This window comes from Oryza brachyantha, chromosome 11 (assembly GCF_000231095.2).
Source record: "Oryza brachyantha chromosome 11, ObraRS2, whole genome shotgun sequence".
NCBI lineage: Eukaryota > Viridiplantae > Streptophyta > Magnoliopsida > Poales > Poaceae > Oryza > Oryza brachyantha.
In genome coordinates, this window is record NC_023173.2 from 10,231,585 (window position 1) to 10,252,944 (window position 21,360).

Consider the following 21,360-nt stretch of genomic DNA (forward strand, 5'->3'; position numbering starts at 1 on the left):
TCCAACTTCTAATACCAGAAGCATGAAGAAACTCCAATCCAGCTTCTAATACCAGAAGCAAGAAGAAACTCTAGCTTGAATAAATTATGTTGAGGAACTACAACCTTTGTTGTAATTTAAGACATGTATGGACTTTTTATGTGTGGACTTAATGTGGTCAACTACTACTTAAATGTTGATGATCTTATTATGTGTGGACTTAGTGTGCTGATGAACTACTTTAAATGTTGTTCATATGAATTTGTTGCTATGGATGCAATGGTCATGCCTTTCTTTTTTGTTGGTATGCAATAGTCATGCACCTGCTTGAATATTGATGATATGGCCCAAGTAATGTAGTACTAATATCATGTATTTTAACTATTGTATTCCCATATTTTTCTGAATTATTCTCCTATTTTTTGATTTATTCTGATAATTTTTCTGATTTATTTTGTATTATCCTGATTTTTTTCATGTTTTTTGGATTTATTTACGAATTTTCCTTTATTTCTTACAATTTTTCGGAATTATGAGCCGATTTTCCTGATTTTCTGTGAATTTTCTAGACATTTTATATTTTAATTACGAATTTTCTAACTCATTTCCTGATTTTTCGTGAATTTTTAGATATTTTATAATTTAACTATGAATTTTCTAACTTCTTTCCTGATTTAGAATTAATTATGTGATTTTCTAATTTTTTTACTGATTTTCTACATTTATTGACGGTTAATCTGGGCATTTCTCTGTTTGTTTTGAATTACCTAGATTTTCTGCGAATTTTTTGGATTCATTTACGAATTTTCCTTTATTTTTTACATTTTTTTTGGATTTATGAGCCAATTTTCCTGAATTTTTTGAAATTCTAGGCATTTTATAATTTAATTACGAATTTTGTTAGTTATTTCTTGATTTAAAATTAATTCTGTTATTTTCTAAATATTTTACTGATTTTTCATATTTACTTAATGTTTTAAAATTATGTTTGTCCTATATTTACTGACCAGGGCAAAACAGTCTTTTTATATCTCTATTCGACACCGCTAGGTCTCTATTCATCTAAAATGGCGTGCAGCTAAACGAAAGTTAGATGAATGGTTGCCTATAAACTTTTTTCGTGGCATACACATAACCGCTGTCTGTTTTTTAATGGCAATTACGTAAACGACTCCGATTTTAATCCATTACGAGGGCTGCAGGGTTTTACCACTTTCCCGTGTTTCATTTCACAATTTTCACCTCGCACGGTCGCACCTCCTGACCTCCACGACTCCTTCCTCCCTCCCCTTCAGGCGACGCCGCGCCGGCCGCTGCCCATCGCCGAGCCCGATCCGCCCGCCGCTACAACCAGCGCCGCGGCGGAGCCTCCTCGGGGACCTCGTCCCGAATCCGCCTCCTTCGCTCCTACGCCCTCGCAGCCGCCGTGCGCCTCCCCCCCTCCCCTCCCGAAGCTGGCGGTACCTCGTCGTCGCACCCCTCGCTCCACCGATCCCTCCGCCGCTTCTTCCTTCTTACTGCAGTGAGTTGTGTGGTGGCCTCGAAACACTTCTCCTTCTCCTGCTCTCTGTTTGGTTGATTTTTGGAGGTTATATTTTAGATGAACCAATTTTCGTATATGACTGCAGCCGAGAATGGCTGTGATTTTGTTTGATCTCTGGTTAGATCCAGGGAAAAAGTGTAGAATAATTGGTTGTTTGAAGTAGGCCATGGTTCATCTGTTGAGGATGTGGGTGTATATTTTGATGCTGAAGCTTGTATGAACACATACCGTAGGTGCGGTTGTATAGATTTTGTAGATTAAGTTTCTTGAATCTGCTGATCGAGTGCAGGTGGCTTACGGGACTACAAAGTATAAATGCTTTTGACTCCATGGCAGCTTGAAGTCTTGCACTATGGATTAAAAAAAGTTGACCTCTACCTATGATATCTCCTCCTTATCACTAAGCCGCTAAGCCCTTTCCCTATGATCATACACCAGACTAGGTAAGAGACACTAATAGGTTTGGAGTAGTGTTAAGCAATTTCATTGCTCAACAATGTGGAGAAGTCGTGGAATTCATATGTAAACAGTATAAACCAATTGATTGATGTCCCATGAGTCGAGTTGACAAGAAGACGAAAGTGCATGATCAAACAGCACATGGTCACTCAATTGTTTCTTGAGGTGTTTATTCGATGTTCCCATATATTTGTAAATAGCAGTCAAGTAGTGTTCACTGAGTAATTGAGGCAGAAACAGAAGGTGGTGTGCTCAGAAATCCAATGTGAGAGTCTCGTCCTATTGGTGAATATATTATGATCAGATGAATCATTGATACAAAATGAATGTAGGATGTACAGAAGCAACATCGTATAACTCCACTGGGGCATTTTGCAATTAGTTAGCTTGATTGCCTTATCTGAAGGGGTGGTGAAACTAAAGAGGAGATGCGGCAAGTTTTATGCAGTAGGGATAGGAGCAGACCAATGCGTATGGTATATGGGCAGTGACAAGAGATCAAACTAAAAGTAGGAACAAATCATATTATAAATCAGTGTGGAAATGCTAAAGTACGCTTATATTTATTTTTCCTGGTGCATTCATTCCGCTGGACTTTCAGTTTGTCAGACCATCTGTCCTACGTTCTTTGTGGTTGCCTATAATAGATTAATAGTAATACTTGAGCCGACAAAACTAGATTTAGTAAATACGGATGGCTTAATTAGATTTCAGGGCATTCTGTTTGACATGATTTTCATGTTGGGCAGGGTGGGGTGGGGAGATAATATTTTTTTACTTGTGCATTCTGACTGCAGTTTAGGTGAGTATTAGTAACTTGTTTTTTGTTTCTTCCAAAAGTACCAGTTATTTTGGATTAGTCCAGTACCTTTAGTTATGTAGTATCACTTTTTTAGTTACACTGTTGTTAGCTCACCATAATGGTTCTTAAAGCATCACCTAGGCATCTGAGCACTGTCGGGAAGCAAAGCGTTGCCATTGCCTGGCGTTCTTGTTGACTTTTTACCTTATTCTCATATTCCAACTGAAAATATAATTAGTTCTCTAGTATGCCCTCTTGTGCTCATGTATGTAAAGCATCGCCTTACACTCGCCTTAAATACCTAGGCGCTGCCTAGGAATCAGGCAGGGGTGGGTTGCTGTGCCTCACCTTGTCGCTTTAAGAGCACTGCTGATCATTTGAATCCAGTCTCCATTCATTCCACTGGTCATATTTCATATTGATTATCTTCATTGGATGATTCCCCTTGAATTTCCATTTCACTTGCATTTTTAAGCTGATGTTTCTAAGTTACACTACCTGCAGTTTTAATTATTAACGTTGATTCACTTGGATTTTCCATTTTGTTTCCATTTTAAGCTGATGTTCTTATTTTTCAGGCAGGACTGTTCAGCTGATCTCACGTGGCAACTAGAGGGGACAAAGTGCCATAGAGTGCATGTTTTTTTTTATCAATGAAGCGATTTGTCTACATAAATGATGAATCATACCAGAATGACTATTGTGATAATCGGATCACTAACACAAAGTACACCGTAATAAATTTCCTTCCAAAAAATCTATGGGAGCAATTCAGGTTTGTACTTCTCAGCTGCATTTATTTTATACTTTCTTGAAATAAAATGGAAGTCTCCTGGTTTTTACATTATAAACCTTGCAGAAGGCCTAACTGTAATTACATTTCCTGTAGAAGCTGATTTTTTCATTTGGTGTTTCAGGCGTTTCATGAATCAATATTTCTTGCTGATAGCATGCCTCCAACTGTGGTCACTTATCACTCCTGTAAATCCTGCAAGCACATGGGGCCCGCTTATTTTTATTTTTGCTGTTTCAGCAACCAAAGAAGCGTGGGATGACTATAATAGGTATATTTCAGACAAGCAAGCAAATGAAAAAGAAGTTTGGATTGTAAAGAACGGTACCCGCAAACATGTACGTCTATACAGCAATATTTTCCGTTTATAAAAATATCCATCTTTGTGTGATATTGTTCATTTGTGTTCTTAACATCTCTTAAAATATTTAGGCACTCTTTGTTAGGCTTATAAGCCAGTCAAGCTAAAAAGCATAAGCCTAAACAAACATGCAGCTTTTTTAAAGCCATAAGCCACGCTTACAGTGTTAAGCTAAAAGCTAGGTCTGAGTGGCTTTTTTGGCTTATTTGAAGTAGAGGTAGCACCCCACCATTAATTTTTAAAGCCATAAGCCCTAAGCCTAAGCCAAAACAAAGGACTTGATTGTACACAAATAGTTCAAAAATAATAAGAAACTGGACATGCATTTTTACATGAAAAAGGGGATTTTCTGGTAGTTGTACTGTTTATAAACTGTGCCCAATACTGCAGATTAGGATTACATATTCTGTTTCAATGAGTAATAAGTTGGTTTTTCCTTGGGTAGGGATAAGCCAATGGGTATCCTATTTTTTAGGACAGTTACAATTGATTAATAATTCACAGATATGATTTCTTAGGAAAGTAGAGATATGTTTTTTTCTAGATTTAATTTGCATTAGCTGCAATGTATATTGTCTTTAGATAGTTTGGTGTAGTTTATCCTTGAACCTTGTACCAATGAGAAGGCAATGTCACACTTTTCATTCAGTAAATAGGATGAACTGGTCTTGCAGTACATTCTCCTTTCTTTTCCCATAATCCTCTCGCAACAACCATGTTGATTTTTTTAAGGCATAGTCTGGATTTAAAAGCTCAAAGTTTGTAAACTTTGACCAATGGTTACTCAAACTACAAATACTTGTAATGTGGTTTTATAACTAATAAGAATACATTCTTTGTCAAACTTTAATCTGAATACTTTTTAAAATTAAAATACACCCTATAAAACTCAACAGTGTTATACCATTCAGCCCTCCTTTACTCCAGCCATAAATACATGCTATTTTGGACATGCATCGAAGTTAACTATTGAAAATTTGAGTATCTACATATTTTTAAATAGTTATAGTGGATACGTGAAAAGCAGGTGTGCATTATCTCAAAGTGTGCTTTCATAATATTATAATTTTAGTGGGTTTTGTAAACAGTATGTTACTACAGAAACACAAGGTGTTTGTGTTTACTATAGAAATTACCGATTCAAGTTAGTAACCAACTGTGCCTGAATATGTTTTAGTTTCCAGTTCTTGAATTAAGCTGAATAAGAAGTATCTCCATGCCTCTCTATCTCTTCCACTGTTTTTCCGCAGCATCCCTCTCTCAACCCTTCTTTGTCTACAGAGCTTCACAATCCATCTGCCATGTCATTGTCCCCTTCAGGGTTACTCTTGCTGCCATTTTCACTCCACTATTGAGGGCTCATATGCATACCAACCATAGCTATCCATTGTGTTTTATTTTGAAGGAACGTGGCTACACATCATTATCTTACTTATTGCTATGCATAGCCAACAGCTCATTACAAATATCGGATACTTCCACAAATACAGTACTTCTCTATGCTCACTGCTTCTCATTCTGCCTGGATTCATTATTATCAGAGAATATTGAGGATCATAGATGTATAAATTTTGCTACTAATCATACAATTGTAATTTCAATCTTTTCTGTAATATCTGATTCTTAAATTTTCTGTACTTGTATGCTTATGAATATGACACTTTCCAATTCTTATTTAGGTTCAAGCACAAGACATTCGTGTTGGTAACATAGTATGGATTCGAGAAAATGAGGAAGTACCATGTGACCTTGTTCTGATAGGAACTTCTGACTCTCAAGGCATTTGTCATGTTGAGGTAAGACACGCATGAATAGAAATTGACCCTCAACTTTGTTGCACAACTGATATCAGGTGAACGATTTTCTTCAAACTAAGAACTTATAAAAATCACTAGCTAAATGGTAGTGCATTTAATACAGATCAAAATGAATCGTAGATGCCACCGACCTTGACTGTCAATATAGATGCTACTGACCTAATAAAAAGTATTGATCTTTGTTCAGCCTAGTTTTGTAAAACAGATAATCTAAAAAGTTCATTTGTTACCTTGATCTGTTTTACTCCTTGTCTAATATCAATTTACAATTTAGTTTTGCTTTCCAAAGAAAAAAGCATGGTACAGAGAGTCTTCATTTACCTAACATTCTTGAGCTCTGATTATTTCCTTAGACAGCTGCTCTTGATGGGGAAATTGATTTGAAGACAAGAGTAATTCCATCGACATGTTTAGGACTGGACTGTGAACAGTTGCACAAAATTAAGGTATCAGGCATTTATGAAGCAGGCTTTTTCTGCTTCTTTATGTCCTTTCTCACCACTGGCATGCCTTAACAGGGTGTTATTGAGTGTCCATACCCAGATAAAGACATCAGAAGATTGGATGCAAACATACGTCTGTTTCCTCCATTTATTGATAATGACATTTGCCCACTGACTATTAGTAACACACTGCTACAGTCATGCTACTTGAGAAACACAGAATGGGCTTGTGGTGTGGCAGTTTATACAGGTACCTTGAACTAGCTTTCCCCTAATTCACAAGACTGACGTGTACTACTTTTTCCATCGATGGTATTATATACACTTTTTCCATCAATAGTATTATAAACTTGTTCCATCAATAGTATTACATGCACCTTTTCCATCAATAGTATTATATGCTCCAACAAATCTGACTGAAGCTGAAATTTTTGTAAACTGTTTCCCCTCATATTTGCCTTGATGTTAGTATATTGTTTCATTCTGTATCCCCATTTACTGGAGGCAAAATGTTCTAAATATGATTAGTTGTTGGTAAGCAACCAAGACTGACAATCTGTCATGTAGACTAATTCACTATGCTGTTGCTGCCTTTAAGGCAACTTAACAAGTACAGAACGCAAATAGTTATTTGCACAAATATAATTTTAAAAAAAAACACCCGACTAAACCAACGAGTCCCTAAATCCTAACATACTAGATATTTTTAATAAATTCCCTTGTTTGTTACAGAATTGGTTTTACTTGGTGTTTAATGTTTTATTTTTCAGCTTAGTCATGAAATTGCCTTCCTTTATTTGAATCTTAAGTATCCAATCACAGATATGGGAGGCACATGGTTGATTTCTTTCTTTCTTTTTTTTTTGACAGGCATAGATTGCTAAATATTGTTTCGTATTGCTAACTGACCATGTATTGCTAATTTATCAGTAATGTTTTTAATTTTTAGAGACGGAGCAATATTTGTGTTATATAATCATCATTTGAAGAAGGCCTCTATTAGAACAGTATCTTTTGGACAACATATTTACTCTACATTTGAAATTATGTTCCTATGTTTTTACATGACACATTTACTATATGAGGAAATATATATAGGACTGTCTTTCAATATAATTCACTTGGAAATAGAGCTTTCATATATTCCCTGTAAATTTTATATAATTTTATTCAAGGACTAATTGATATAATAATGTAAAGTGTGACTAATTTACTTCTGAGAATATTGGCTAATCAGTACAGATGTAATTTTGTACAATTTGTGGTCAACTGAAGAGTTCACATTTGCTCAATGCATACTGAACACTCATCTTTCGGTTGGTTGTGTGTATGTTGTAAGGAAGAGACTACAATTTAAATTCAAAGGTTAAAGGACATGGTTACTAATTTAGGACCAGTTGATGTAGCAAATGTAAGTCTTGAATCATGATTCTGACCCTAATGCAAAGGAAGCTTTTGTGATTTAAAACTCCTTTGCATGGAGCTTTTCATAGATTATTTAATTTTCATTGAAAGGTCATAGAACTATGGTGAACATTTTGTAATTCTAATTCTTACTTTTCTATAGGTGAAACAAATTGCTAGCCATGTTATATCTTAGCTTAATCTGTAACGGTAAGGCAGGTTGAGTTTACAAAAGGGATGATTATTTTATTATCAACCTCAACTTTTCAGGCAACGAGACTAAGTTGGGAATGAGTAGGGGTGTACCAGAGCCTAAACTCACTGCCATGGATGCAATGATTGATAAGCTTACTGGTGCAATATTCTTATTTCAAATTGCTGTTGTTCTCGTCCTTGGATCTGCAGGCAATTTGTGGAAGGACAATGAGGCCCGCAAGGTACCTTTTTCTTTAACTACTGGAGATGAAATGAGCTTATTTGATTTGGTTATCTTAAGCATGCCTCTTGTTAATTTTGGGCCATGGTTTGGTCCAACAAGCAGATAGAATAACTATTAATTTTCCAAATGAATAATATACATTGCATTTTGACAATAGCAGCTGGCCTAAGTATCTTAAGCAGGCAACATAGTCCTGAAAATTGTAGTAAACTACATTGCTTTTAGAAAGAATGCTGTATTGTCCTCTCAAACCCTATTTTCGCAGTTTAGTTGCTCCTGGTTGAATTTTTCTATATTTACTCCCTAGGGATTTCCTATGGTTTCGAAGTGTAATGTTTTCAGCCAAACTTCAGACAGAATTCATATCTGTGTGAGTTACCAATCAAGGTGTCCCTGTTGCCACAATAGCTTGTGCATTTTGTTTGATTGACTGACATTAGATGGTATAGCCGGAGCGCACAGGAAAAGTAGAGGGAGTGAATCTCTCCCCCCTTATTTTTTTGTTACTACCATTTAGCAGAGGGAAAATACATTAATTGGAGCCATTGAACTAGCACAATTTAGATTTTTCTTGAACTGACTTCGTGTTAATGGTTCATTTGTTATGCAGGGGATTATCCATGCTATTTGGAAACTGAACTGATATATAAAAAATGTCATATATGAGCCCTAAGGTTGTGGTCTAGATTCATATTCTGTATTCTATAAGCTTCCTTGTTATACTGACATTAAATAGTTCATAGGATAATATCTCTGGAGATCAACATACAAATTTGAGTGATTTATCATATTGGAACACTATTACAAACCGTGTCCCTAATGCATATTATCAACAGACAACAAGTACCTGGAAACATTAATTTAATTTTTCTGGTTGCAAAGTCATAACTTGATTGCATACGAACTTGAGGTCTTATGCATATTTTATAAATGAAACTATAATCAAGACAGATTAAACAATGAACATAATATGGCTGGGATCAAAATGAAGATATGAAACTTGAATGATAATTGAAAATTATTTCTGATGTGGCACTGCCAGAAGCAAATATTTATTAAGAATGATTTTTATTCATAGCAATGCATGGACATTTACCTAGTTCCTTCAATAATTTTGCGGCAAAGAGTTGCTTGGAATTGAAACCACCAAAACACAGATCCTCCTAGTGAGATTCAGTGAACCACTTATTTATGATTTAGTGGGCTAATCACTAGGTGGACATAAATTAAATTCTCAATTTCTCATTACTTCCTTTATTAATCTCATTACTAATATATGCACTGAATATTTCATTAACCTGACTGTACTTGCAATTTTTTAGCAATGGTATGTCAAATACGATGATGATGAACCATGGTATCAGATTTTCGTTATCCCTCTGCGGTTTGAACTATTATGCTCCATTATGATTCCCATTTCAATAAAGGTATGACTCTTTGAAATTATTGAATCCTGGTTAGTTGCTTGTGTTTTATATGCTGATTTTTGTGTAATCATAAAAAATATTCTCATGCTTAATATTTCCATCATTTACTAAATTAAATATGATTGTGATGTTAAACTTTGGAAGCAATAGTAGCTTGAGAAAACTTGCTTTCAAAAGCTTTGTGCTTCATTTTGAGCTTTCAATGAAAAATGGCTTCCCTTGCGCTTTCAGACCATATCTAGACTCAAAACCAATAACGATAGAAAACCCTAGACCATGATCACTACTTTTTCCTGGCTGGTGCACTTCTATCGTCTTGGTTTTAATAATAAATTACTTGATCTGCATCAACTATCCATTCATTTAAATCCACATGTTTTTAATTGTTGTTTACTAGTTCGATGTTATTCAGGATTGTACTTTTTTTTTGTGCTAGTTCCCACCATGATTTTCGTACATTCAAGGTTTTACATGGTTGTAATCCTTCTATAATGGAAAACAGAAATAACAGCAAATTTATCTTGTAAATTAGTAAGATATTAACCAATACTTTATGCCTTGGACATCCTACTAGCAATTGTAGTTACTAGTAAATTCTCAGTGCCACAAATTTTAGCAGAATATGTGGACGACTAGATATCACCCCAGTGACATGGAGGTTGCTGTCTCTTTCTGTTAAACCGAAACACTAGATATGTTATACTACTAAATTACCATGGTGTTCAGTTTTTTTATGCGTAATAGTGTACTTCCATAATGCTCCCTCCATTGCTTTCTGTAGGGCAATTTTGGTGAAGAGCAGGAATAGGGAGATCATGAAACTAAAGTAATAATACAACAGAATGACCATTGTACTCACCTCAACACTAAATAGACTAGTCAATGTGCGTGTTTACTGATAAATGCTGAAGAAATTAGTGAGGGCGCATGATAGAAAAAGGATAATAACTTTGAATGCATTGTTTATGCTTAGGAAGAAGTTTGCTAGAATCATATGGAGGCTGTATATAGCACATCGTAGATTGTACTAGCAATGCAGCTGTGGCGATCATGTGGACTTAGAGAGAACTGGACATAGGACGGTTGGCTTTCTTACCCAATTTTGTTAGTTGATTCCAGGATGGGAAATCTTACCTGTAATTCTAAATTTTTGACAAGAATTGTGTTTTAGAAAACTGGCTATTCTGACTCGATGCAAAAATATTAAAGTAACTAATATTGATATTTTTTAGAATGGTTTAGTCAACTTTCATTCTGAATTGAGATCAATGGCACCTGTTTATTTTAGACTTCTGATACACAAGCAATGTAGGATCAGAACATTTTCCTCAAGGTATAATGCAGAATTGGAGGAACCCTAGTTGATTGAAGTTACACATGTGTCTTGTAGGTTTCTCTAGACTTCGTTAAAAGTCTGTATGCAAAGTTCATAGACTGGGATGAGGAGATGTATGACCATGAAACGGATACACCTGCTCATGCAGCAAAGTAAGTGGACATTTTTCCTTTTCTTGGTAAAATGATGTTGTTTGTTTCTTATATCTAATCATCTTTTGATAACTACCAGCACAGCAATTAGTGAAGACTTGGGTCAAGTTGAATACATTTTGACAGACAAAACTGGGACTCTGACTGAGAACAAGATGATCTTCAGAAGGTGCTGCATTGGTGGCACCTTTTATGGGAATGAGAGCGGGGATGCGCTTAGAGGTCATCTACAATCATTACTAATCATTTTTCTTCATTCTTTGAAGCTAGGATTCTAATCAATGCCATTGTTAGGTGACCTGGAATGAATTACTTTCAATTGTGAGCTGAACATATTAGGTTGGATCATAGTGTTTCCACAAGGAAAGGAATGCATCTGTAAAAATTATATGTTCCAGTGGAGGGGTTAGTACCAGGATGACAGAGTAACACTACTGAGTTATATAATATAGATAATGCAAAAATATACTAGGAAGAAACAGAATACCTTTCAGCTGTCTCTTTAACCGTTGAAGATTTTTCATCTTTCTAAAACAGCTAGCTTATAAAGAACGCACCACTATGTTTTCAATTTTTTGTTGGGTTTTTAGTTATTTTTTTCCCAAGGTTGTCTTGTAAATTGCCTGTTGATCAATGCAATGCACTTATTAACCCTGTACAAGGATTAATGAGTTGATGAACTTGATTATGTTATGAGAGGAAATGACATCGGTACCCTCCCATGATTTTTTTTTTTGAAAGATGAAAGAGGGTATTTGTGTGGATGATAAATACATGCATATGAATAGCACGCTAAAGTAGTTATATTGGTGGTATGCAAACTCCTAAATTTACATGCAAGCCTATTGACGAAACTTCTCAAATTACTAGTAGAATATAAACCCTGTGCCTAGTCAATGTATTTACATTGGAGAGCACATGAAAAAAATATGTTTGGTTTAGTATATTCAAATATATAATGAAATTGTGAAAACTTATGGTTGGCCAAGAGTCTAACAGGAGATAATTCTATAATCTTGTGGGTCTGTCATGTAGCCTTCTCTAATGGAGTATCGACATATATTTTTGTGGGCCTATAGTCTTAACTCTAAAATATGTACTGTGGCTCATCCGATGCTTATCAGATTGCTCAAATCATTTGAGATAGGTGTTTGTGCTTTCTTTGCTCTTCTTCTCCGCTCAACATTAGAAGATAGATAATATGTCAACATGCCTTATGTTAATCGATGAGTGCTAATACCTATTCTTACTTTGGAGAAGTATTTCATGATGCACATGCTTTTGCAAGTTTGTCAGTATGTGTACTAATGTACAGTTATGTTCAGATGTCGAACTGCTGAATGCTGTTGCCAATAATTCTCCTCACGTCATTAAGTTTTTGACAGTCATGACCCTCTGCAACACAGTTATTCCTATAAAAAGGTTATATTTTTATCTGTCTCAGTTAGTCTTGGCACATATTTATTTCTTTTACCTTACCGTTGCCTTTTTTCCAATAGCAGTTCTGGTGGAGCAATTTTATATAAAGCTCAGTCCCAGGATGAGGATGCTCTTGTTAACGCCGCCTCTAATTTGCATATGGTGCTTGTCAACAAAAATGGAAACAATGCTGGTAGGTTTCTTTCATTTCACCTATGTTTCCTTGCTGTTCATCTATTTTCTTTCTTCTTCTTTGGTTCATGTCGTCTTGACAGAATAATAAGACATGTATTTGAGCAGAAATTCACTTCAATAGACGGGTGGTTCAATATGAGATACTTGACATTCTAGAGTTCACATCTGATCGAAAAAGAATGTCTGTTGTGGTATTGGATTGTGAAAGTGGAAAGATTTTTCTCTTATCAAAAGGTGCAGATGAAGCAATTATTCCGTGTGCTTACTCTGGTAATCCTAGCACTCTGAAGATGTGTTTTCATTATATTTTTTCGAACCGTAATATTTAAAATATTTGGTGTTTTTCATTCATGCTAATTGATCTTCATTTTATGTGCTATTTTATAATTCTTGATGAGAATTAACTGTATTGTCTTGAACCTTTACCTCTGCAAAAACAAAATGTGAAAAACTTGAATTTTTAAGTGCTGCTCAACTAATGACTCTGCTTATGTTCTTTAGACTCATGATTCTACTATTTTTCAGGACAGCGGATAAAGACATTTGTTGATGCAGTCGATAAATATGCTCAGCTGGGATTACGGACACTCTGCTTGGGATATCGTGAACTGGAATCGGAAGAGTACCTAGAATGGTCTCGATCATTCAAGGAAGCCAACAGCGCTTTAATTGATAGGGAGGTAAGTATCATGTTGATTTCTTTTATCTAGATATAAACCTGGTGCTATAAAACTAATATTGTAACATTTCTTCTGATCAGTGGAAAGTTGCTGAGGTATGCCAGAAACTAGAGCACAGCTTAGAGATACTTGGTGTTAGTGCGATAGAAGATCGCCTCCAGGTTTTTCCTTTGCCTTAATTTCTAACCATTTGTCATTTTATATTCTTTTCTCATGAATCTGTTGATCTTTGTAAAGGCTGGTGTACCAGAAACTATTGAAATACTGAGGCAGTCAGGAATCAATTTTTGGATGTTAACCGGCGATAAACAAAGCACTGCCATTCAAATCGCACTTTTGTGCAATCTCATTTCTTCAGGTGGTAGTCCTCTGACTGAATAGTTTTCACTTCTAGAAGAATTCACTAATTATTTTGACTTATGTTATCTCTACTACTTAAAAGCATAGTCATCCATCCTCCTCCCTTGCATGCAGCGCCCTCCTGCAAGAAAAATAGAATCCCATGCACCCCTGCCCTGCCCCCCTGACAAAAGAGAAAAAAGGCAGTTGGCTAAAGCCCATTCTCAGTGGCCTGTATGAGCCTGTAGCAATGTTACTAGTTACTAATGTTAGTGTTGCACTACTGGTAGTTGGTAGAATTGTCAACATGATGCCCTTCCACTAGGATTAGGTTCAAACAATAATCATATGACGGATGTTCAGGAATACTGGTCACACAGATGAAAAGGTATCCCTTGGTATTATAGGTTAGGATTTTGTAAGATTAGAGTTGAGATTAAATTGAGTTTTTATCTTTTCTTAAAAAAAATTAAAAATAAGTTTGAGGGTTGATTCATCCATGGACAGGAAGGTCTTGCTCCCTGAACTCTAGCATTTGTCTCCAGTATACAACTATTCTAAATCGTTTACTCCACCTATCAGTGTTCTACTTCATACCACTGTTCTACTTAATTTATTGTTGTCTGACCTTCCTCCAATGGATGTTTACCCCATGCTAATGTAATGATCCAAGGATCATCACATTCGTTCCTAAACAATGTTTCAGTCAGTCACTGTTCTGATCAAGTCCTTTATATTACTTAAAAATGTGACATTCTCATAAAATTTTCAAACTTAACTCAAGATTTGCATCAATCCTCTGCAAGTAAGTTAGAATGATGAATAAGCTTTAAGAAATGAAATAGTTGTTCAATTGCATCAATTCCAGCTTCAATTCAAAAAAGCACAGTGTTGGGTGGCAATTGGCTTCATTACGCTGCTACATGACTGTGACTTATCTTTTTCATATGTAGAGCCTAAGGGTCAACTCTTGTATATCAATGGAAGAACTGAAGACGAAGTCGCTAGAAGCTTGGAAAGAGTTCTTCTTACTATGCGGATAACTACTTCTGAACCTAAGGTGAGTTTTAAATCTTTTATATTGACAGATTTTTGATTTCATACCCGGTAACATAATATTTGGTTGGAACAGGAGCTAGCTTTTGTTGTCGATGGTTGGGCTCTTGAAATCATCCTATCGCGCTACAATGAAGCCTTTACTGAACTAGCAGTTCTTTCTAAAACAGCAATATGCTGCCGGGTTACACCGTCTCAAAAAGCACAGGTAAATTCAGTGGCATTGGTTTGGTCATGTTTGCTGGACTCAAATTTATTCATTACTATTCTTGTTTTTTACTGTTAAATTTCATAACTTGATGATGCAATATAGTAAGTATGACATGTCTTTTCCAAGGAGCCAGTCCTTCAGACTTGCACAACTGTTTTGGCAGTGCAGTTTTCATTCTCCTCTGAAACACCCCATATTTCATCCTGAACTCCTGGAACCTGAAAAATAACCCCTCCTCACAAACCACTACTTTATACTCCCTCCGTCCCAAAATAAGATCAACTTTGCTTCCTCTTGTTTGTCCCAAAATAAGTTCATTTTCGAGCAATCATTGCATTAAAGTCTGTGAAAGTAGGGAATCAGTGCATTGAAACTAGATAAGGTGCATTGGGATTTGATAAAGTGGAGAACATTGTAGTCTTTTTCTTTTGTATTTGTATGTGTGGGATGGGAAAATAAAGTTATTTTGGGACAGAGGGAGTACTTCTGATATGGCATACTATTTCCTCTATATTGTGAGCATTCACATTTTTTCTCTTAAAGGAACATATGTATCTCTTTGTTTATTTTCTTTTAGGAAGGGAGAAAGGGGCTTCGAGCTTGCAATTACAATCATAGAAGCTACGTCGTGCATTTAAATTTAAAGTCATTTCAAATGCTTTTAGAAAATGTACCAATATCTTTTAATCTATACTTATATATGCAAGAAGCTGAGATGTCCATGATAGATATTCATCAGTGATCTCCCTGGGCGGCTGGGCCCTAGTTTTAATAAACATTATGTAATTTTTTTGTAGCTTGTAAAGCTTCTAAAGTCATGTGACTATCGAACTTTGGCTATTGGAGATGGTGGGAATGATGTCAGGATGATACAACAGGCTGATATTGGTGTAGGAATTAGTGGCAGAGAAGGTCTTCAAGCAGCAAGGGCTGCTGACTATAGCATTGGCAGTAAGTCTTTCTTATCAAAATTGTCCTGCATATCATCACTCATCACTATTTACTTGATGAAGTTTTTCACCTTATCTTAGTGTTGTATTAATGATAGGTTCACAAGATCTTGCTATTCTATAATAATTTGTGTCCTATGTATAAATTCATCTGTCAAATATGTGTTCAATTTACTTCTAATATGCTAAGCTGCTAGATTATAAATAGTTTACCAGTTCCTGTTTAGCAAGATTGATTGGGCAAATGCAGTGGCAAATATATCCTCTTCAACTTCTCTTCATTGTAAGTATCTGGTTGAATTGATGGGTGGAACCAAAGAAAATTTAAATTTGTAGGCCTCTGTGTGACTGTGTTTTGGGATTAGGGAAGGTTTTACTCTCCAAAATAAGTATACAACTGTAGCATTAGGATTAGGGAAGGTTTTACCTTCCAACACAAGATATTATTTTATAAATAATTAATTAGTTTCCTATAAATTAGCTAAGTGGTATTCTATCAATTGGTTTGGAAGTTAGAGATGGGTTTCTAGGAAGGTCCTTCCTCCATCCCAAAATATAAGGATTTCTGGAGTTTTAGATGGAGATTAAGAAAGTAGGTGGAATTAAATGCGGGATAGTTATGATTGGTACATATGGGTGGAGAAATTAAATAATAGATTGTTATGATTGTTTGAGCTAGGGAACTAGGTGGAGAAGTCGCTATATTCTGGGACAAATTTTTAATGCTAGAAGTTGCTATATTTTGGGACGGATGGAGTAGCTATTATATTCTTGAGGAAGAGGTCATATTATAGTACACTGGTATTGTCACACAGGAATCTACGCTACAGAAGAAACCTAATCAGTTCATTATGTACTAAGCAACAAAGTTAACAAAGTTAGTCCAGCAAGCCAAAGAGCCTCTGATACCATATCAGAGAAAAGCATTGCTGCCACTGGCACTCTGGTAGGGAGCCGAGTAGCCTATCCCCATGGTTTTTGTATTTACCCTGCCACACTGTTAATATTTACTGGATTACATTGGTATTTTATGATGAAATCATGATTGGAAAATTCGAATATACCCAAAGGAAAAAACTGACTTATTGACTGTTCTCTTTTGTTTTGCGGGGACTAATTGAATATTCTCACTCAGATAATCAAGTGCCAAGCTGTGTTGTGATGCATTTCAGGACAATACTCCCAACTGCTCTCTTAGATGGGGTAGTTATGCAAGTTATCTAATGTTGCTACCCAGTTTATGTCAGAAGTTTGTTCAAATTGAGACTAGTTACTATGAACATTCCTATCTTGAACCGGATGATATCTGTGTTTTTCATTTGTAAGATGTTAATAGTTTGTTCTAAGAGATCACACGGTGTATAAAGATTTCTTTAATAAAAAATCTTTTTTAGGTATGCACTTATCAATATTTCAGGGAGACACTCCACTTTTTTCTGCCTCTAATAACTGTCTTAAACTATTGCATATCAATGAGCCATAGTGATAAAGTTTTATAAAAATGTTAGACAAGATCCATAATCAATGCCATGATAAGAGTTTACTATTGCACATAAAGAATTCAATGTACAACACAATGTTATCTAATCGTACGATTAATCACGATTAATCGGGTTGATCGGTCCCCTGACCTTGATTAGGTCATTCTAAACGATCAGGCCGATCAGGTTTCCGATTGTCCGATTAGTCAACGATTAGGTCCGATCAATCGGGCGATCAGAAGCCCCAACGATCAGGCCAATCAGAATGTGATTGGAGTTTTGGCCCAATCTGAACAGTCTTTTATCCCTTAGAATTTTAGTTAGGCTGGCACCTTAGACAACAAAGCTCAAAGCTAAGTACCATCTAACCATCAAATAATACCTCTATTATTGCATTTTATGTTGCACACTAAATAGTATATATGGTTATTATGTTCTGGTAAATGTACTGTGCTACTGTACCGATCAGCCTCGATTAATCAGGCTGATCGATGATTAATTGGCCTGATCGGTGCCATGGTGATCAGGTCCGATTGGCCAATCATACAATATTGGTACAGCACAAGTTTGAGCATGTTATCCATAAGTTCAACTGTTGCCTGCACAAGTCTCCAACCATAGCACCTCTCAGTTATCACCTTAACTGACACCATGGGTTGGTTGGACATTACTGACTCATCAAAGCCAAAATACATAGGAAGGTTGTTTAGTGCACATGAGAATGGCATTAGCTATGAAGGAAAGCAGGATATTTATGTAGGAAAGCCTGGAAAGGGGAATACGACACCATGCATCTGAATAGATTTCCCTTTCTACAATAGCAGTGACTTGCATTTTATTTTCTTGAGATGCTTGATGTGTAAAAAGAATTGAGCTACTAAATGATTAGCAAGCCAGTAGCTCTTAAACTGCAGAAAACTACAACTATTGTGTACTGAAGTTGTGGCGACAATTCTTGTTGTATGTTGGTCATTTGGTACCTAAGAATTGATCTCTTTGAGGGAAGAGTAGTTCCTCAACTTTGTATGTGGAGCTATATGTGCTTATGTTTAGCAGTATTTTGCCTTCATTATCTGCTATTCTGATTATAGTCTGGATTGGTTCATACACTACAATTTTACTTAGAATTTTTATGGCCTGCTGATCTTTTTTTTTTTTGTGTGTTGGCAGAGTTCAGGTTTTTAAAAAGGCTGATTCTTGTCCATGGGCGATACTCATACAACCGTACAGCTTTTCTTTCTCAGTATTCTTTCTACAAGTCATTGTTAATTTGCTTTATTCAGATACTGTAAGTCATAAACTTAATTTGTGTCCTTTTTGATTTATTTGAATTCTTGTATTCGCATAGTCCATTTTATCTATAAAAGAATGTTGGATATATGCTTCTCAATGTTTTCATTCTATGCATGCAGTTTTTCTTTTCTTTCTGGTATTGCTGGAACAAGTCTATTCAACTCGGTTAGTTTGATGGCTTATAATGTCTTCTACACAAGCATTCCTGTTCTAACTACTGTCCTGGATAAGGATTTATCAGAAAAGACAGTGATGCAAAATCCAGAGATATTGCTTTACTGCCAGGCTGGAAGGTTACTTTCACTTTCTTCCATTTTCATCAACTGTTTATATAGTTTGCGGTATCAATTTCTGTGCTACATCCCTCATTCCCATCACAACTAATCAGACATCTCAAAAACTTCTCTTGTTGGGAAAAATTAATATGCTATCATGCTTTAATGTGATGTCTTTTTTCTGCTGTAACACATGGAAGCACCACTTGTTAAAAGTTCACATTGTTATATATCTATTGTCTGGAACTTGTATTTACCAGCAAATTATCTGAATCTCTTATATTCAGTTTGGGTTGCCTCAAGTAAATTCTGCCTCTTTTCCAGGCTTTTAAATCCAAGTACATTTGCTGGTTGGTTTGGTCGATCATTGTATCACGTAAGTTCATATATCTGAATGCAAACATATTAGTACAGTGTTGTGCAAATAGTATGAGACAGTGCCTTCATTTTTGGTAAAAATAAGAAAATATCTGAGTTCTATTTGCATGCTCTTCCATATCACAGCACCGCATCTTTTTTTTTTGGCTTCATTTATCGAAGTTGTAAGCTAAGAATTTTTTTTGATATATATGGTCAGTACATATTACAAAATGTGGGCCCACTATATTGGTTTGGACCACATATTTCACTAATTCATGAGCTATAGGTACCTGAGTCATTTTCAGGTGGATTGATGTTCGTGCCTTTTTCCTGGTTCATTTCAGGCAATTGTTGTTTTCCTGATTACAATTCATGCTTATGCTAATGAGAAGAGTGAGATGGAAGAGTTGTCAATGGTTGCCCTCTCAGGAAGCATTTGGTTGCAGGCTTTTGTGGTGACATTGGAGATGAAGTAGGAAAACAAGAACTTGATTCATTGTGCTTTTAGGAACTGCAATTCAGATTATACTTGTGCTTACCTGTCTTCTATCTCTCTCTCTCTCTTTTGTAGTTCTTTCACATTCATGCAATTTCTCGCAATATGGGGAAACTTCGTTGCGTTCTACATCATAAATTTCTTCATCAGCAGCATACCATCTGCTGGGATGTACACTATCATGTTCCGCCTTTGCAGACAGCCAACATACTGGGTAACACTGCTGGTAGGTTATTTATGACACTTTTGATTTGTTGTGTACATACAAACATTGATTCCTCATGACCATATTAATCAATGTTTCAGTTAATCAGTGGAGTTGGCATGGGCCCTGTATTAGCTCTGAAATATTTCAGATATACATACAGACCTAGTGGTATTAACATTCTTCAGAAGGCTGAGCGATCGCGTGGACCAATGTACACCCTGGTAAATCTGGAGTCCCAGCTGAGATCAGATATGGAGAACACGAACGTTTCCATTTCAACGACACCAGTGAAGAACAAGAACTCTGTTTATGAACCCTTACTTTCAGACTCACCTATTTCTTCCCGAAGATCTTTAGTCTCATCCTCGTTTGATATATTTCAGCCAGCACAATCCAGGACAACACCTTCTTACCCCAGAAATATAAAAGCAAATTAACTTTTCCTGGTGGTTGTAGCACAGATTTATACTCCCATTAGGATTATCAGAACAACGACGACAAAGAGTACCCCTCGTAGAAAAAGGAGGGAAAACAGTAGCATTGCAGTTGAATTAGATTTGATGTGCAAAGCCGTAAATGATTAGTTTGAATTGTTTAGAAAAGAAACAGGAAAGTGATAAGAGAAGGGTTTTGTATCACACTAATTCTTATCTACATGGTTTTACAGAGAAGGGTCTTGAATTTGCACTGTGACTTCAATTGTTTGCTAATGAAGCCATCAGTTCCACGTCACCAAGGCAACCAATAGAAAACTTGGGAGGGTTCAGAAATATCATGTCAACAGCAGCAACTCACCAACGCTATTTAAGCTTGTTTAATTCCAAAATTTTTTCTAAATAACATTACGTCAAATCTTTGGACACCTAAATAAAACAATAAATATACATGAACATTAAAACATACGGGGGAAATCGTGAGACGAATCTTTTGAGCCTAATTAATATATGATTAGCCATAAATGCTATATGCTAATGACGGATTAATTAGACTTGAAAGATTTGTCTCATGATTTTCAGGTGGAATCTAAAATTTATTTTATAATTAGACTATATTTAATACTTTAAATATAACCATACGCGTCGACGTGACCTCTCTTTCAAAATTTTTTTAACATTTACTTTTGACAAGTTGAGCACAAATGTTCTATTCCCTAGCTCTGCATCGTGGCTGAACCACTTTAGTACCAAGTCTCTAATCAGTAATCACTATATGAAAGCTTCTTCCGGTGCCTTTTACAACGTATCATCGGTATAGTATTGTTTCCAGTTCTAAGTTCTAACTTTGCATCAGAACTGTCGTAACTTTTTTCTTTGAGGACTACTGTTGTAACATATTGCTCAAGCACAATGCACATTAGCATACCGATTCCCATGTCGCGAAAGATCTATATCTCGGTGGTCACTACTACAGCCTCCTAAAAGAAACAACAAAACACAAACACT

General features: G+C 35.9%; 1 protein-coding gene across 2 annotated transcripts; it reads left to right on the plus strand.

Annotated features, from left to right (window-relative positions):
- Positions 1-1,186: 1,186 nt before the first annotated feature.
- On the plus strand, positions 1,187-20,611 carry LOC102711744 (phospholipid-transporting ATPase 2-like). 2 transcript variants are annotated; one of them, XM_006662799.3, is made up of 25 exons: positions 1,187-1,501; positions 3,362-3,558; positions 3,701-3,914; positions 5,617-5,733; positions 6,108-6,200; positions 6,273-6,447; positions 7,872-8,038; positions 9,363-9,467; positions 10,858-10,955; positions 11,035-11,177; positions 12,281-12,377; positions 12,455-12,567; positions 12,675-12,839; positions 13,095-13,249; positions 13,330-13,410; positions 13,487-13,607; positions 14,542-14,648; positions 14,721-14,852; positions 15,653-15,806; positions 18,457-18,574; positions 18,699-18,872; positions 19,179-19,230; positions 19,559-19,686; positions 19,786-19,936; positions 20,017-20,611. In XM_006662799.3, exons 2-25 carry the CDS (start codon positions 3,437-3,439, stop codon positions 20,353-20,355), a joined length of 3,321 nt encoding a protein of 1,106 aa, XP_006662862.1. In that variant the 5' UTR covers positions 1,187-1,501; positions 3,362-3,436; the 3' UTR covers positions 20,356-20,611. The 2 variants fall into 2 exon arrangements, with proteins under 2 accessions (XP_006662862.1, XP_015698081.1); XM_015842595.2 differs by having other exon boundaries at positions 12,458-12,567.
- The last annotated feature ends 749 nt before the right edge of the window (positions 20,612-21,360 follow it).

Bases quoted from the DNA above. Each gene is read 5' to 3' on its own strand.
- LOC102711744 (XM_006662799.3), top strand. From the start codon at position 3,437: ATGAAGCGATTTGTCTACATAAATGATGAATCATACCAGAATGACTAT. The intron at 6,201-6,272 runs GTATCAGGCATT...ATGCCTTAACAG, and splicing joins AACAGTTGCACAAAATTAAG to GGTGTTATTGAGTGTCCATA. The intron at 15,807-18,456 runs GTAAGTCTTTCT...GTGTGTTGGCAG, and splicing joins TGCTGACTATAGCATTGGCA to AGTTCAGGTTTTTAAAAAGG.